The 16724-nt window shown below is 35.3% G+C and overlaps 4 protein-coding genes across 5 annotated transcripts; 1 reads left to right on the plus strand and 3 right to left on the minus strand.

Moving 5' to 3' along the window:
- Window positions 1–1455: 1455 nt before the first annotated feature.
- Window positions 1456–10243, minus strand: retm (real-time). Its single transcript, XM_065347482.1, has 15 exons — window positions 9946–10243; window positions 9652–9801; window positions 9432–9563; window positions 9092–9327; window positions 8900–9024; window positions 8643–8761; window positions 8108–8297; window positions 7928–8016; window positions 7143–7280; window positions 6942–7062; window positions 3464–3582; window positions 3255–3380; window positions 3022–3163; window positions 2681–2948; window positions 1456–2608 (listed from the first exon to the last, which is right to left on the minus strand). The coding sequence occupies exons 1-15, from the start codon at window positions 10006–10008 to the stop codon at window positions 2521–2523; spliced, it is 2106 nt and encodes a 701-aa protein (XP_065203554.1). The 5' UTR covers window positions 10009–10243; the 3' UTR covers window positions 1456–2520.
- Window positions 10244–10389: 146 nt separating this feature from the next.
- On the minus strand, window positions 10390–12648 carry LOC135833749 (transcription factor E2F5-like). 2 transcript variants are annotated; one of them, XM_065347514.1, is made up of 7 exons: window positions 12374–12647; window positions 12041–12150; window positions 11856–11964; window positions 11626–11784; window positions 11407–11553; window positions 11216–11321; window positions 10390–10620 (listed from the first exon to the last, which is right to left on the minus strand). In XM_065347514.1, the coding sequence occupies exons 1-7, from the start codon at window positions 12506–12508 to the stop codon at window positions 10511–10513; spliced, it is 876 nt and encodes a 291-aa protein (XP_065203586.1). In that variant the 5' UTR covers window positions 12509–12647; the 3' UTR covers window positions 10390–10510. The 2 variants fall into 2 exon arrangements, with proteins under 2 accessions (XP_065203586.1, XP_065203587.1); XM_065347515.1 differs by lacking the exon at window positions 10390–10620 and adding an exon at window positions 10650–11135 and having other exon boundaries at window positions 12374–12648.
- Window positions 12649–12777: 129 nt separating this feature from the next.
- Window positions 12778–16027, plus strand: LOC135833752 (intraflagellar transport protein 22 homolog). Its single transcript, XM_065347522.1, has 5 exons — window positions 12778–13297; window positions 13398–13519; window positions 13604–13776; window positions 13875–14071; window positions 14145–16027. Exons 2-5 carry the CDS (start codon window positions 13421–13423, stop codon window positions 14258–14260), a joined length of 585 nt encoding a protein of 194 aa, XP_065203594.1. The 5' UTR covers window positions 12778–13297; window positions 13398–13420; the 3' UTR covers window positions 14261–16027.
- Dip-C (dipeptidase C) lies at window positions 14296–16565 on the minus strand. Its single transcript, XM_065347495.1, has 2 exons — window positions 16210–16565; window positions 14296–16076 (listed from the first exon to the last, which is right to left on the minus strand). The coding sequence occupies exons 1-2, from the start codon at window positions 16214–16216 to the stop codon at window positions 14476–14478; spliced, it is 1608 nt and encodes a 535-aa protein (XP_065203567.1). The 5' UTR covers window positions 16217–16565; the 3' UTR covers window positions 14296–14475.
- Between the last annotated feature and the right edge of the window lie 159 nt (window positions 16566–16724).

The following is a 16724-nucleotide window of genomic DNA, read 5'->3' on the forward strand; positions in this document are numbered from 1 at the left end:
CAAACTAATATCAATACGCTACGAAGTGGACTGCTGGTGGATTTCAAATCGTTTTGGAGCCTCCAGCGACTTTTTGAAAATTCTTGAAGCAAAATTTCATCAAATGGAGATGGAAATATGAAATTTACTCTACATTCCAATTTTAACACCCTCTGAAGATGACTTCAGGTGGGTTCAAGTCATTTTAGAGCCTGCAGCGACTTTTTTGAAAATTATTGGAGCCTCCAGGAGATTTTTGAAACTTGAAATTTCCGCAATATTCCATCAAATTGGAGTTAGCTGAAATTTATTCTAAAAACTAATTTCAATACGCTACGAAGTGCTGTAGGTGAATTTCAAGTCATTTTGGAGCCTCCAGTAAATTTTTGAAACTTAAATTTCCCCAAAATTTCATCAAACTGAGATGGAGAGTCGAAATTCATTCTGCAAACTAATATCAATACGCTACGAAGTGGACTGCTGGTGGATTTCAAATCGCTTTGGAGCCTCCAGCGACTTTTTGAAAATTCCTGAAGCATCCAGCAGATTTTTGAAACTTTGAATTTTCACAAAATTTCATCAAAATGGAGATGGAAATATGAAAATAAATTTACTCTACATTCCAATTTTAACACCCTCTGAAGCCGACTTTAGGTGGATTCAAGTCATTTTAGAAACTTCAGCGACTTCTTTGAGTGTCGCTGGAGGCTCCAAAATGACTTGAAATTCACCTACAGTACTTCGCAGCGCATTGAAATTAGAATAAATTTCAGCTTTACAACTCCATTTGATGAAATTTTGTGAAAATTCAAAGTTTCAAAAATTTGCTGGAGGCTCCAGATGAACTGCTCAAAACGGGTTGAAACCGTTCCCAATCGATTTGACACGTCGAAAATAGGGTATATCCCAAATTTCAGCTTTCTTGGTCAATTTGGTGAAATTTTGATTTTTTTCCTAATTTTTGGCCTAAATTGGATTTTCAAAAATTCACCAAAAATCGAAAAACGCACTTTAGCACTTGAAATTTTGACAGGAGATAAACTTCCGCATGATCTTTCGATCTACCTTTGTAAGGTTTGAAAAATTTCGTGCAAGTCCTATGTTGAAACGCAAAATCTGCGATTTCGGCTGACCTGTCAATCAAAATGGCCGCCATTTTGTAAGTAAGCCCAACTTTTTTCTGGGCAAGTTTGCTTTAAAATGTTCCTTAGGATGTCCCCTTTAAGAAAAAAGTTGCCCCGGAGGATCGGGGGGGGGGTGCAATTCCTCCTACACTCATATGCCTGACTAAATTCAAAAAGCTTTTAAAATAACACAAGAAACCTCATCAGAACATAAAATACACATTTGTTTGATAACAAGATGGCAGAAATTATGAAAATCCATTCGCTATAAATTGATAAACCGTACTCAGCTCCCTATACTGAATCATCGTCTTATCATCTCTCTTCACCGATGGAAAAAATCTACACAATAAACAGATGAAATAAAATTATTTAATAACTACTTACAACTGACAAACATATTTTAAAAAAATTGATTAATCAATACAGCCATAAATTTAGAAAGAAAAAATGAATTCAATTCGTTGCGTATAAAATTCGATTATCTCGTAAGACTGAAGAGAAAAGAAGATGATCTCCTGTGACTTAAAATAATCCGTTGCACCATTTTGGTATGGTAAATCTAATGGTATAGGTAAAGATACACGTATTACTACTTTGCACAGCAATCGCAAATTTCACAAAGTAAGAAATCATTTCACCTCTGATGAAGTTGAGTAGGTAGGTACCGGGCATTCTATTTATTTTGATTCGAACGTCTTATAACAAAATATACAGCGTATTAAAAAAAAAAAAAAAATCATAAAGAGACAAAACGCAGGTACTTACACGTTCGGATACACACAAATATATAGGACGAAAAAGGTAAATTTAAGACAAAAATCCGAAATTTTACAAATACAGCGAGGTTTTCATCGAAACATTCGTAAAGTTTGGAAAGCGCATCGCATCGCGTCGAGTATCGAAATTCGAATACGAGAAAACGATAAAAATGAGATTTAAAAATGAAATTATCCGTACGTACGTTGAATTTGATTTAAAAACGAGAAAAATATTGTATAAGCACTCGAATATGTGTGCCCTTGTCACTCGAATCGATAAAAATTAACTACAATACGAGTATTATAAAATTACATACAGTACAATTATCTAGATAAATAAAAAAAAATTTACACGTAAATACAAAAATTAGTCGGCCACGGAGAAACAAAAAAAAAACCAATGCAATCCGCCCCATAAATTTACTATTATATTGCACTATAAAAGAAGAAAAGAAATTAAAAATGAGAAAACAAAAATCACTCGGCCCGCGAGAATTTTTATCCGTTTGCTTGAGACACGTCTTCGTCTAGAAAACATTATCCTATCATACACACTATGAGAACATACAACGTTTTTTTTTTTTTTTGCACTAGGTACATGAATAATTATTCTATTCGCATTCGGCGACGGAGTTTAATTCGTCGCCGTCCTTACATCATCTGGAAGGCGCATGGCTGACAGCTGATCGCGTACTCAATGCGGAAAATCCGCTTTGAGCGGACTGTAAACTGGTCATTGACCCTCTGTGGTGAAAAAAAAACATTTGGTCAACATCTGGTGGAAAGTTACAGACTTGATAGTCGAATACACGTTACCTGTAATCGGCTGAGTGAAGTAATTCGTAAAAGTACATGATCTGAGCTTTATGAGATGAACTGGATCTAGGGCAGTCTCCGCTACCTTCGTGAGACAGCTGACTAACAATTTGAGCGTATTTCCATTGTAATATGTAAACGGCTACGAACTGGGTTACATGCGATCCTTGAACGCTTTCTCCGTCGTGACAGACGAAGCTGTTTTCAACTTTTTCGTAATCTTCGCCTTCTTTCCAACTTCTATCGATTATGCTTTTTTGCTCAGAGCCTGTTTGAAACGGACATATGTGAATTTTTTTGTTCAAAATACGAGTATTGAGGTACGAGAGAAAAAAGCAAACCTGGAGACGAAGCTGGCCCATCTTTCAGATCAATTTCTTTACTTATTCTGTAAATGGTGAACACGACATCCTGTCTCATGACATCGAAATCCCAAGTAATTACCGTACCAACATCTTTAATTCTGATGACAACTTCGAAAACCTAAACACAATCAATTAAGCAATTATCTTCCTTTTTGTCGCTTGAAATAAACAACAATGGTGAACCAGCATCGTATTATCGAATCACTTACTTGTCCACGATGCAAGCTGAACGAACTATAGATGCTATTTTCACCCATTATTACTCCTTCTTTTTCGAGTTCAGATTCTGGTAAATATAGAGATTTTGGAATATGGCCTCCTTCGCGTATTTTCGTCTGTAATTCACGTATGTGATTAGAAAAATGTACGAAAATTCAGCAATTTGATCAAATAATCATATATGCATATTTTTATTTACTTCGCAAGGTCCTCCTAGAAAATCTGGTACAATAGATGGGTCGATGTAATCGGCTAGTCCACCTTCTTCTTGGTAATCATTACCGCCATACAGCAAAAACTTCGTACGAGTTCGTTCATCTGCGAATAAAAACCATACAACATAAATTTAAGCGCAAATTATGAATAAATTTTTAAAATCTTTCAAATGTTTCTAGAAATTTCAGATCTTTTTTTGTCATTTTTTAAATGGAAATTTGCTTTTAAAATCACAAGGGAACCAACCTCTTGAGGTGTCCAGTTTAAGGGGGACCGAGACTTTTGGAAAGAGTATGATCTGAATTATCATTCCCTCCATCTCAATTACCAAAATTTCAGCTGCCCAAATCTATTTTTCGATTTTTGGTGAATTTTTGAAAATCAAATTTAGGCCAAAAATAAGGGGAAAAAATCAAAATTTTACCAAATAGACCAAGAAAGCTGAAATTTGAGATATACCCTATTTTCGACACGCCAAATCGATTGGAAAATGTTTCCGCCCGTTTTGGAGCCTCCAGCAGATTTTTGAAACTCGAAATTCCCACAAAATTTCATCAAATGGAGTTGGAATGCCAAAATTCATTCTGCAAACTAATTTCAATACGCTACGAAGTCGACAGCAGGTGGATTTCAAATTGTTTTGGGGCCTACAGCGACATTTTGAAAATACTGGATTCTCCAGTAGATTTTTGAAACTCGAAATGGAGTTGGAAATCCGAAATTCATTCTGCAAACTAATTTAAAAACGCTACGAAGTCGACTGCAGGTGGATTTCAAGTCGTTTTGGAGCCTCCAGCGCCTTCGTGAATATTACTGGAGCCTCCAGTAGATTTTTGAAACTTTATATATTTCCCAAAATTTCATCAAATGGAGCTGAAAAGCCGTTTCAAGTGGTTTTGGAGCCTCCAGCGCCTTTTAGAACATTACTGGAGTCTCCAGTAGATTTTTGAAACTATATTTTCCAAAATTTCATCAAATGGAGTTGGAAAGCCGAAATTCATTCTGCAAACTAATTTAAAAACGCTACGAAGTTAACTGCAGGTGGATTTTAAGTTGTTTTGGGACCTACAGCGACTTTTTGAAAATTACTGGAGTCTCCTGTACATTTTTGAAACTCGAAATGGAGTTGGAAATCCGAAATTCATTCTGCAAACTAATTTAAAAACGCTACGAAGTCGACTGCAGGTGGATTTTAAGTCGTTTTGGAGCCTCCAGCGCCTTTGTGAATATTACTGGAGCCTCCAGTAGATTTTTGAAACTTTATATATTTCCCAAAATTTCATCAAATGGACATGGAAAGCCGTTTCAAGTCGTTTTGGAGCCTCCAGCGCCTTTTTGAAAACTACTGGAGCCTCCAGTAGAGTTTTGAACCTCGAAATTTCCCAAAATTTCATCAAATGGAGACGGAAAGCCGAAATTCATCCCGTAAACTAATTTCAATACGCTACGAAGTCGACTGCTGGTGGGTTTAAAGTCGTTTTGGAGCCTCCAGCGACTTTTTGAAAGATTGTACGGCGTTTTTTGGAAAATTGAAATTTCCAAAAAGTAGCTGGAAGCTTCAAAATCATTTGAAATCACCATGCACTCGACTTCATATCGTATTGAAATTACATTTCGAAGTGAATTTCAGCTTGCTAACTCCATTTGATAAAATGTTGTGGGAATTTCAAGTTTCAAAAAGTCGCTGGAGGCTCCAAAACGACCCGAAATCCAACTGCAGTCAACTTCGTAGCGTATTTAAATTGGTTCGCAGAATGAATTTCGGCTTTCCATCTCCATCTGATAAAGTTTTGGGAAATTTCGAGTTTCAAAAATCTGCTGGAGGCTCCAGAACTGCTCAAAACGGGTCGAAACGGGTTCCAATAGATTTGGCGTGTCGAAAATAGGATACATCCCAAATTTCAGCTTTCTTGGTCAATTTGGTAAAATTTGGATTTTTTCCCTCATTTTTGGCCAAAATTTGATTTTCAAAAATTCACCAAAAATCGAAAAAGGCACTTACGCACTTGAAATTCTGACAGGTAATAAATGTTCTACACTTCTTCAGTAAAAATGATGGAAATTGGTCCTGAAAAAAATTTCCACTTCCTTCGAACCGAATTTCACCCTTTCTGGTGATTCTGGAGTCTTCAGCATGATTTTCAATTACTCTAGAATTTTATAATATTTCTTCGGAAGGCGCAGCAATTAACTTGGGCAGCTGAAAATCGAGTTGTGGTTCATTTTCGATCTGCTCAAAGGGTTTATTGACATTTGAGCCGATATTTTAAAATTCTGGAGAAATCGAAAATCTCGCTGGAGGTTACAGAGTTGCTCGAAATGACAAAATTCAGATTCGGGAAGTACAAAGACCTTCGCGCAAAATTTGAAAATTTTTCTACCAACAGAAAATTTCAATTCTTTGGGGTTTTTGCCTGGAAATCACCTTAAATGCGGAAAACTCCCTTTAATAGATGGAGGAAAAGGCCCGACTCGATTTTCAAATGCCCAAATTGATTTCCAAGTCTTTCGGAAAAATTCTGGAGAAATCGAAAAGCACGCTGGAGGCTCCAAACTGGCTCAAAATTGCGAAATTCGGATTCGGGAGGGCGGAAGGGGGCACTAATGGGAAAGTTCTGATTTTTTGCATTTTTCCAGAAATATTTTTGTCAAAAAAAGAAAAACAGATTTGAGAAGTCTACCCTGAAATTGTCTCAAATGATCCCTTAAACAGATCAAAGATGCGTCACATCTCGAATTGTTGCTGCACAAATTCATTTCCACGTCTTCTGGAGAAATCAAAAATAATTCTGGAGGTTCCAGAATGGCTCGAGATCGTGAAATTCGGTTCGATGGAATTGATTTCAATTTCAGGGCAAATTTCGATCATTTTTACTGAAAAAGTATACATTTTTTTTTTTTTTTTTCAAAAAGAGCATAATTCGTCAAAAATTTGCTAAAAATCGAAAAATCAATTTGAGCAACTGAAATTTCGGTTATGGAGCTTTCAGACCATTCAATACAGCCGAGAGGGTGCCCAATGAGCAACGATCAAAGTTATAGGTGCCAAAGTTCATTTTAAGCCCATTTAGAGCGATTTGAAATTTCTGGAAAAAATTTTAAAAAATCACTGGAGGCTCCAGAATGGCCCAAAACTAGTAATTTTTGATGAATAGGAGTTGAATTGAAGAAATTATTCACATTGGTTCAACTTGCTCGAAAAAATTTACATTTGATGGAAAAGTTGCAAAAAATCGCCTCTAAAAGTTTTTTTTTCAATTTTTTAAATGTTCAAAAATTTACCAAAAATCCAAAAATGAACGTTAACACCTGAATTTTGATTACGACATGCTCTTTCTATCAAGCTCGGTTTCGTTCAATTTGTAGACTGAGAATTCAAACGGTTCCCTCGCGAGTGATAAAAGAGAAACTGCCTCATTCGAAGCAGCAATCAGCATACACAAAAAATACCACATTTTTACCTATAAAAGTACTAATAATAGTCCACAATATGGGAAACACTCTCGGAGCTCTGACAATCAACACGTGTCCAAGAGTTTCAGGATAATTCGCTTCGACTATTTCAATTATATGCAGCAAAGCCTACAACAAACCAAAGAAAAAAAAATCACATCAACGAATTCGAGATCATTTTCCACTCAACTGAGTTCTAAAAAACCTACTCTAATTCCTGGTCTCCAATAATGCCTCATATTTAACCCTTCCAAATCGATCAACAGACTCCACGTAGTCACCGGTAATCCAGAAACCCTGGTTGCTTCTTCGGTCAGCTTCAGACCTTCTTCGCAAACATGCATCGCCTACGTAAGGAAAAAAAAAACAAACGTAATTTTAAACACAAGAGCCAAATTTCTCAACATAAAATAATACAAAGCGAAATTCTTAGAATTACAGACGAATAACGCATTGACCAGAAAATAATATCAAATCGGGTTATCGGCGGATTTGAATTAAACGCGCATGATCAACGTCCTTGCGTGTTCGACTTCGCAGTTCGTAAAACAATTTCCCGCATTGTGAAGTTTTTTTTTCTGTTTTTATCGTCGTTGAAAAAAAAAATTCACTTGGGACGAAGAAATATACTAAAAATGAGATTAGCCAGATAGCTTAAATTTACGATTTTTCATACAGTTTCGTGGGTTTTTTCCTTTCTTTTTGTTTCGAAAATGCGGGGTTAAAAAAGATTATAATGCTGGTTTAAATCGAAATTATCACGTACGTAATATAAACACACAATAGTTTAAACGTAACGAGCATTTTTTTAACTGGTTGAAGGTGATTCACCGGAAGTTACAGAACGTCACGTATGAAAATCCATAACATGAATGTAATAATGACGTAGATTTTGTTTCCGAGCGATTTATCCTCTTGATTGTACATAATTTCTCAATCAGTGGGATATTTTAAATAATTTATCGATGAGTAATATGTACGTGAGACAACGTACCAATTTTAGCAAGCCATTTTCTCCAACAGATTTCAATAAACCTTTGACGTCAGTTTGGCCAAGTCGCAGAATATACAACGGTCGAGAATCTAATAAAATATGAAAAAAAAATACACGTGAATTGATCTTTTTTACATCGAGTATTGAGAGTAGTTGAATAATAATACGAGTAGTAGGTACCCTTGTCATAATGATGCCATCCTCCGGGGAAATATTCGCTAATAACTTGAGGCATTTGGTAATCGGATAGAATTTGATCGACGTTATGCTTCTTGCGCCATATTAAAGAATGAGACAACAGATCTCTGGCTTTTTCTAAATTAAAATCACGAGCTCGCAGGAACCGCAATAAAGTAGAATCACTTGGTAACTGCAAAAAAAGAAAAAAACACGGTGTTCTAAAAATAACATCGTTATTTTCGTATTTATGTATTAAAATTAACTCGAACGAATCGAGATCGAAATTCGTACAAGATAAGGAAATTTTTAGGACACCTTGTACGATATCAGAAAAAAAACAACAAAATATGCTATTTCCCAATTTTAAACATCGCATTAAGATTCGTTTATTTATATTTCTCGTATGCTAATCGAGGCAATTAATTCGAAATGATAATTCGCTTATCTTGACGCTTTTTTATCTTGAATTCTTGCTACAATATTGTGTGGGTCGGTATAGCAAAAAAAAACACTGCGGAAAAAATTTTCCATTTACCTTTCCTTTATGAGAATGTACGAACGATTTCTTCAATTGGACTAATTTTGATTCTTGTAAAGGTGTCAGATCTCCTAAGTATCGTTTAATGTAATCTGCTTCTAATGTTAATTGATTATCTGTAACGAAATCTCAAATTATTAAATTCGTATTGACGTCATTTAGCTCTCTATTCATCGAGCTAGTTCAATTTTCAAGTCATAAAGTAGCATTTTGTCATTCTACGATGAAGGTATCAGATCACAGTGATATCTTACCGCAAGTACCAGTCGGTGAAATACTGCCTTGTCTTTTTAATCTACAGCTGTCGTTCAATTTGGCAGACAGATCGCTCGTAACTTCATTCATTAACGTTATACTACCTCCGTTTGCAACTTTAGCTCTAAAATACGTGAAAAAAATTACGATGATGTGTTTTTGCGAGTTATTCTTACAAAGATGGTTCGTACTTTTCGTCAACTTCTTCTTCTTGTTTTTCCGAAGGTTTCCATGGTGCGATAAAAGTAACACCTTCGTTTTTCAATTCTTTAATAAAATGCTCGATTACTTCTTTACCGGTGGCGACGTTTTGAGAATATTGTTTCATGGCTAGTTTCTCGATAGTGCTCTCGAATCCGAAGAAAGAATGTATTTCTAACGAGGCTGCTTGCTCGTAACAAGTCCATTCGCTATTTTCTGCGTGTACCTGTACGAATAAAAGACAATGTAGGGTCACAATAAACATAATCGTGGCGTTAATTACGAATGAAGTTACTTCGACATTCAAACGTAGACGTTGTGGAAACTTACGTAATAACGACACTTCTCCATTAACGTTATACGATTGGTAAAGCTTTCATTTTTCACTTCTATATCTAAAGTACGGTTCTTCAAGTTGAGATCATTCTTTTGATGAAAAAATACATAATCTACGCCAACGAGCTGCCAACAAAAAAAGAGTCAACGTTTGATTAATCGAACATAAACTTCGAAGATATCCAAGAACCAGTGCGTGGATGAAATGTCGAACCTTTTTCAACAAGTAAGGAGCATCTACGTGAATCTGACATCTTCGTTCGGTTATCTTCTGGCTCCCATCTGGACTCTGCCATTCGGATAGGATTTCCGAACCGATGAACACCGGTATCAAAACACATGTAGGAAATCTCCTTTCGTAAGCCTTTGAATGAGAACCAACAAAAAACAAACATCGGTTATCAATGTATTCGAACTACCATATTGTTGATTGAAATAAAGCTAACGTAGGAGTACATCTGTGAATCAGATGGTTGATTAAATAAGTATTTAGAGTTGAGATACTCACAGCCATAACCAATTCGAAAGGGTATTTGTAAACTCGAACGGGAGATTCATATTGAAGTACCATAACTGAACTGGTAAGAGATTCTAATAAAATGTCTACTGTACTAATTTACGAGTTTACGTACAAATCAATCGCACATAACGCGTCGTATTTTACGTCATAATAACGCTTCCGATGGCAACAATAAAACAACAAAAATCTAATTAACAATTTAAACGTTCTGCTGGTGTAGCATTTAATCAACGCTATCAGTACCTCTTGTCAAGCATCTACAAACTTTCATTCTGGCGAAAAAGAATTTCCATTCAAATCACAGCGTTTTCATTTTGACCATGTGGCGCGCGTCGATTTTTACAAATTGCAGATTTATACCAGCAGAGGCGCTACGTATCGTTCAAATTTACACAGGATAGAGCAAGTCGACGAAAATGAATGGAAAATAAAAAAAAATTGATATAAATTTATTGTAAAGGAACACAATGTACGAAAAAAAAAACATCGATGATTGTCATAATAAAAGTAGATCACGTTGAAAATCCAAATACGAGTATTTCCAATTCCAATATCACACAGCATTTCCAAATAATTCCGATAATCCTTCGTCTTGTTGCAAACAATACATGAATTTTTTGTACGGTGGGTTTATACTTAATAATGAAAATGAATCTGCCCCATCTGTAACAAAAGTATAGACTATAAATGCAATCAACGTTTTAAATCAGTTTAAATTCCATCCAAGGTTGAACGCATTTGTTTCTAACAATTCTAACGAGTTCCAACTCCCTTCCTATCCTAGTTCATTTCACATTTCTTTCCATGCGAAAAAATTTGTCAACAGGAGATGACACGATTATAAAATAATCACGATTAGTTATTCAAAAAAACTATAAAATTAGCAGCAGTAGTAATTTTAGAAAGTATCGACAAAAACATGTACGAAAATAATTACATTCGTATAGGTAAGGTAACCAAACAAATCGAGTTTTTTTTTTTTTTTTACTATTTACGTAATCCCTAATCCACTATCCAGCAATAATTAAGGTGAGAGGAATGAAAGGGAAACCAGAGTTCTGTAGCAGAGCAGAAGGTTAGTATATGAACATGTGAGATGTGAAACCGGTTCCCAGACAACAGAAGTTATCGTACTGAACACACATGTTAAAAGTAACAATACCGCAGACCGAGAACACCTGCCAATTGATAGATATATTTCTCACGAACTAAAAATCATTTCAAGGAGAGATAAATTCATGAATTTTGGTATACTCACTTTGTTCTTTTGCTATATTGGTGTCTAGATCGATGCTTTCTTCCTTTATGACACAACCATTTACATCAAGTTCAGTTATTTCACAGCCTTGTTTATAATTATTTTCCTATTTAAAAAATAAAAAAAAAATAATTCTTATTCGATATCAACGAGGGATATTTTCAATTTACGTAGAATGTGAGATAACTCACCTCCAGATCTGATAATTTTCTCTTAATTTTAGATTGATTTAATTGAACTTTATCACTATCTTCGTTTAAGTTATCCAATAACCATAAATGTATTGGTTGACCGGAATCAGTCTTCACGTGAGCGGTAATATCAACATATTGACCATCCTGAATAAGTGAAATAAAAACGTGAGAATCATCAACGTACATATTGAACTCATCATCTGAAACAATACTGACTTTTTTCTTGATCGATTCAACTTCCATTTTAGCTCCAGTAGGTGGTCTAACGATTAGATTATTTTCACCACGAAATTTACAAACGTCTTTAGCAGTTAGGTAAGCAAATCTGATATTTGAGGCATCATCGGTGACATTTTGTAAACTTTTATAAGCTTTCTAAACAAAACAAAATCGTCGTAAAATGAATACATAGATTAAATAATAATTAGATATCGATGATATCGAACCAATAAATCTTCATCTAGTGTGCTTTCTTGAACTGCTAATTGCCTAATTTCTTTCTTCAGCTTTTGTACGTTTATAAAACTATTATGTATATTACTGCTGGTAGATCCTCTGAAATAAAATATAATAGAAATTACGAAAAAAATCATCCAGGGATAAGTTCTTTACTACTGAAAGCTCATCTTACTTCCATTGCACAGTGTTTTTGGTTTTTTTCTCTATTAAACCGATACCTTCGAGGACGTTGGTAATATCATAAATTCTTCTTTTCTGCTGTACTTTTAGCAACTGCACCGCCTGTAAAATGAAATAAATAATTATCATCGTAAAATAATAAATACTACACGCTCAAATTGAGTTGAGAGGATATGCAACAAGTTGATCTATAGGCGAACATGCTTTACTGATTTATCATCACAATATTCTGAGAATTTGAAAGCCTAATCGGGTGAAATCAGTACCAAGAATCAGGAGAACATTCTGATGGGGTTTTGGTCGAAATATAAAACATATTATTTACCGTGTTCAGGTGAAGTGTTCCGTCCGGAGAGTTCATTAATAAGCTAACGAAACGTCGAGTTAATAAGCCTAAGGATTTATCTTGTCGATTATACGATGGGAAAATATCATTGTTGAGTACTAGAACATCGTCCATTATGGCAATAAATTGATACAGCGGCTTGATAGAATGAATAAGTTCACAAATTTCTGGAAATTAAGCACGACGAAAAAGATTTTATTGTACAGAACCTCACGAACAAAAAATGAACAATGTTGATAATTCAATGTTTACATTTTTCATGCTTTCGTTCCAAAGAGGTATATTCCGCGGGCGGAAGTTGGTATCCATAGAAGAATGAAATGAAGAAAAGGTTGGGTAGGATGCTCCCTTCTTGTTAATTTTTATTTTTAAAAATCATTTTAAAATTTAAAATTTGCAAATTCAAATTGCAAACGTCCAAATGAGAAAGATGATGAGATGAGTGATGAATTCATTCATAACCAAAAGAATAAAGTGCATTCATCTACCATCCAAATCTGCCTCAATCATTTTGAAAGATTCAGAAAAATTTCAAACTTCAAAGTTTTTGATAGACAAACTTCTTTCATATTCTTCGTTCCAATAAGTAAATGAGAGCATTATTTATAAAAATGGGAAAATCATTCATGATTCATCTTTCATAACCTTACAAAATTCAATTTGAATAATTATTTAGTTCTAGAATTCAAAAGCTCAGACATGATTTTTCACAGCTTTTGACTAACTCTTGTCTGGTTCATGCTAAATCTCAGAAATATCCCTCAGAAGATTATAGATAGGTATCAGTTTCAGTTGCTCGTAAAATAAGAGAGAAAACTTTTTATAGAGATATTATAGTTCTTCGTCTGAGAATTTTACGATCATTCAACTTGTACCTATTTTTATTCACTCAATATTGCTGTCGTAAGCCCTCTATCGTTTTCTACAATTCATTTGTTGTCATGACAACTATCAAACCATCTACATGCTACAACTAACAACTCCATCGCCAATTCTGTTTCAGAGCTTTGAAAAAATCCATTCCACATGCATTTCATTGGTAATCATTACAAGACTAGTAATACTTCTTCAACTGACAGAATAATGACTGCGAAATTGAAAGTAATCGTTGTTGGACCACAACAGGTAACTTCAAATTATTTTCCAATATTCGTCGTTCATATTTGAGAAAACTAATTTATTATTATTTTTTGTAACGATGGTCCATAGGCTGGAAAAACACTCATTTCAAACATCATCACCGATATGACAGAAAACGCTTATTCGCAATACGAACCTACAGAAGGAGTCCGGATCTTGGAAATTGAAACCCCTGTTTCATTAAATACGATGCAAAATTCCAACGTAGATATTGAATTATGGGATTGTGGTGGTTCTCAAAGGTTCGTAAGAAAATATATTAAGATAGGTATAATTAACGTGATTTGTGCACAATTCTTTTAATCAATCGATGTTCTCAAAGGTGTTATAATTAGTTTAGGTATCAACCATGTTGGCCTGTAATACAGCTCGATACTCAAGGTATTATTTTCGTGTGTAATCCTCAGTCATCGGATCAATTGCCAGAGTTGGAGTTACTTTACGATTACTTCGTTACTCAAAATAATATGAATGATTACAACTGTGTGGTTTTTATCAATCAAAAAAGCGAATTGGATCAAATTTCATCGATGTTACGTAAGATGTTTGAATTTATTAGTGTATTTTGCACTTTAATGCTAATATTTTATGTTGTTTTTTTATCCTGTAGCTCATCGATTCGATGGGGTAATGCGTAAAACGATAAACGCTGCGAGTAATCCGAACGGAGTGAAATCGGAATTTTTGAATTTTATCGAAACATTGCTGAGTGATTTGAAACACTAATGGAGTTGGATCTCTTTAAACTGTAAAAAATACCATTTATAAATTATTCTAGATTGATGTATTTTCATGAATAATTTACACAATAAAAAATGAACTAAGTAAAATAGTAAAACTTCATTATTAGCTTAGTGGTAAAAAAAAATGGTTACAATATAGAACATATTATATCACATTGCACGAAACTCGACTCATAAATCCGATAATAGATGAAACAATTACACACCATTCAATCCAAACGAATCATCTTTTTTACTCATCCAGTCTTCGATTTCTTCAACAGTTCTCGGCACCTGAGTATAATTCTCGATACCATTTTCCGTAACAAAAACATCATCTTCAATTCTCACACCTCCAAATCCTCTAAATCGTTTCAAAACCTCCGCGTCAAAATACCGACTTTGAACCGGATCTTTCAGAGCTTTATCTAACACAGACTCTATAAAATAACACCCAGGCTCTATAGTCAACGCCATTCCCGCTTCTAAATTTCGCGCAGTTCTCAAGCACCGAAATCCTGGCTCCGTTGGTCGTTTAGGAGTTCCTTTGATGTATCCACCGACATCGTGCACATCCAGTCCTAATAAATGACCTAACCCATGAGGTTGGAAAACAGCTCCGATACCAGCTTCGATCATTTCATCTACATCTCCTTTCAAAATACCAATTTTCTTTAAATTAGTCAGCATCACTTTATAAGACAGCAGATGCATATCACGCCACGATACACCCGGTTTCGCCGCCTTCTGTACAGCTAAATTCGCCTCGAGGACAGCATTATAAATACTTTTCTGGTCTTCGGTGAATTTCCCATTGACCGGGAAACTAACGGTGATATCGGCGCTGTAACCGCAATACACAGAACCCATATCGAACGTACACATTTCGCCATCGTTGATGATTTTATCATTCGGTTTACTAGCGTGCCCGTAATGTAAAACGGAACCGTTATCGCCCGAAGCGCAAATACACGTGTATGCGACATGTCTGCATCCACCGACGTGATAAGTGTAATGGGTGAATATCGATTCGCATTGGTATTCCATTATACCAGGTTTCGCTTTCCTCATCAGCGTTTTGTGAGCTTCGGAAGAAATACGAGCGACGTAACGCATTACTTCTTTTTCCAGTTCGGTCTTGATTACACGACATTCGGTTATGTGCTCGTAAAGCGTATCTTTGTTCACTTTGAACTGCTCGATACCATCGAAACATACTTCTTTACTACGTAAACCGCTATCAGAATTTACTCCGTTTAACGTCAGCAATGTAGTTGACAAAGGTTTCATCACAGAAACCATTTCGTCGATAAAATGAACGTTTTCTACTTCGTATTTCTCTTTGTAGCCCTGAAGGGTGGGTAATTTTCCCAGCCATAAGATAGCCTCTTCGGATTCTCGAGGAACAAATAAATACGCTGATCTGGTGGGCAAGTGGATGGCTCCGTAACATCCCGGATCTGTAACGCCGAATGTCCAGAAGAAAAAAGGTTCTTGACGGAATACATTGTACTCGATGTCTGTGTCGTAGAATGGTTGGCTATCTCCTCCTTGAAGAAACACCAGGACGTTTTCGTCGATACCTTCGCTCGTTAAACTGTCACATAATCGTTTACGATTCAGCTGGAATAATTCCATAGGAACGTCCAAGGTTTTGGGACCCATTGAATAAACTCCTTTCATACGTTTGGGTGGAGATGGATCACCGTTGCAAGACATGGTTTTTCCTCGAATTTGGTAATATCTGAGTTGAAAACACGAACTAGGCGAACTAGTTTTTGAAAAAGTCCCGAAAGCTCGAAATAACGAAGGAATACGAACTGCAAAAATGAATAATACAAGTGTCAGTGTAGTGTTGAAGAGGTTTTTATAATCTTATCAGCATTACATAATGATTTCGTCATGACAAAGGAAACAAGTAATTAAATAGAGTAGCACGAGTTTAATACGTACGTTTCATATATTCTGGAGTGGGGACATGTTTTTCTCAAGTCGAGCGAAGTTCAATACCTCAAAATTTAAAGTAAACCGTTCTTAAATCTTGAATAAAATCAATTTTTTTCAAATTATTGTAGAATCTGTAGTAGGATCAGATCAACACTTCAATGATAAGAACGAAGAACGAAGTTCAATACTTGGTGAAAGAAGCACTCGAGTACTTAGTACGACAAGCAGCAATGCAACTTCACCTCAAACAATCAATCAAAGAGAACTTTCATTTATATTTTGCTTTAATTTTGGGGTAAATTCAACGCAAAATTTGCAAAAAATTCCAAATTTTTAGTGATAAAAAATTAAAAATGTTGATGTTGATAAAAAACAGATGATTTCCGGTTGGCGGGGTGAGGGGGAAAAGAATGCGAAAGGAAACATGCGCATCTGCGCATGCGCAGTGTAAGAACTGAAATGTACCCACTTTGCAGCATTTGTTTTTTTGTACGTTTTTTGATTCCAATTTCAAACAATGA

Source organism: Planococcus citri, chromosome 2 (genome assembly GCF_950023065.1).
Source record: "Planococcus citri chromosome 2, ihPlaCitr1.1, whole genome shotgun sequence".
Taxonomy (NCBI): domain Eukaryota; kingdom Metazoa; phylum Arthropoda; class Insecta; order Hemiptera; family Pseudococcidae; genus Planococcus; species Planococcus citri.

Coding starts and splice junctions, on each gene's coding strand:
- LOC135833752 (XM_065347522.1), top strand. CDS start 13,421: ATGCATTTCATTGGTAATCATTACAAGACTAGTAATACTTCTTCAACT. Junction 13,520..13,603: donor TCGTTGTTGGACCACAACAG/GTAACTTCAAAT, acceptor GATGGTCCATAG/GCTGGAAAAACACTCATTTC. Junction 14,072..14,144: donor TCAAATTTCATCGATGTTAC/GTAAGATGTTTG, acceptor TTTATCCTGTAG/CTCATCGATTCGATGGGGTA.
- retm (XM_065347482.1), bottom strand. CDS start 10,008: ATGGTACTTCAATATGAATCTCCCGTTCGAGTTTACAAATACCCTTTC. Junction 7,281..7,927: donor AAAATGGCTTGCTAAAATTG/GTACGTTGTCTC, acceptor TTCCTTACGTAG/GCGATGCATGTTTGCGAAGA. Junction 3,164..3,254: donor TCAGCTTGCATCGTGGACAA/GTAAGTGATTCG, acceptor GATTGTGTTTAG/GTTTTCGAAGTTGTCATCAG.
- LOC135833749 (XM_065347514.1), bottom strand. CDS start 12,508: ATGGACGATGTTCTAGTACTCAACAATGATATTTTCCCATCGTATAAT. Junction 12,151..12,373: donor GAACACTTCACCTGAACACG/GTAAATAATATG, acceptor TTCATTTTACAG/GCGGTGCAGTTGCTAAAAGT. Junction 11,965..12,040: donor AAAAACACTGTGCAATGGAA/GTAAGATGAGCT, acceptor ATTTTATTTCAG/AGGATCTACCAGCAGTAATA.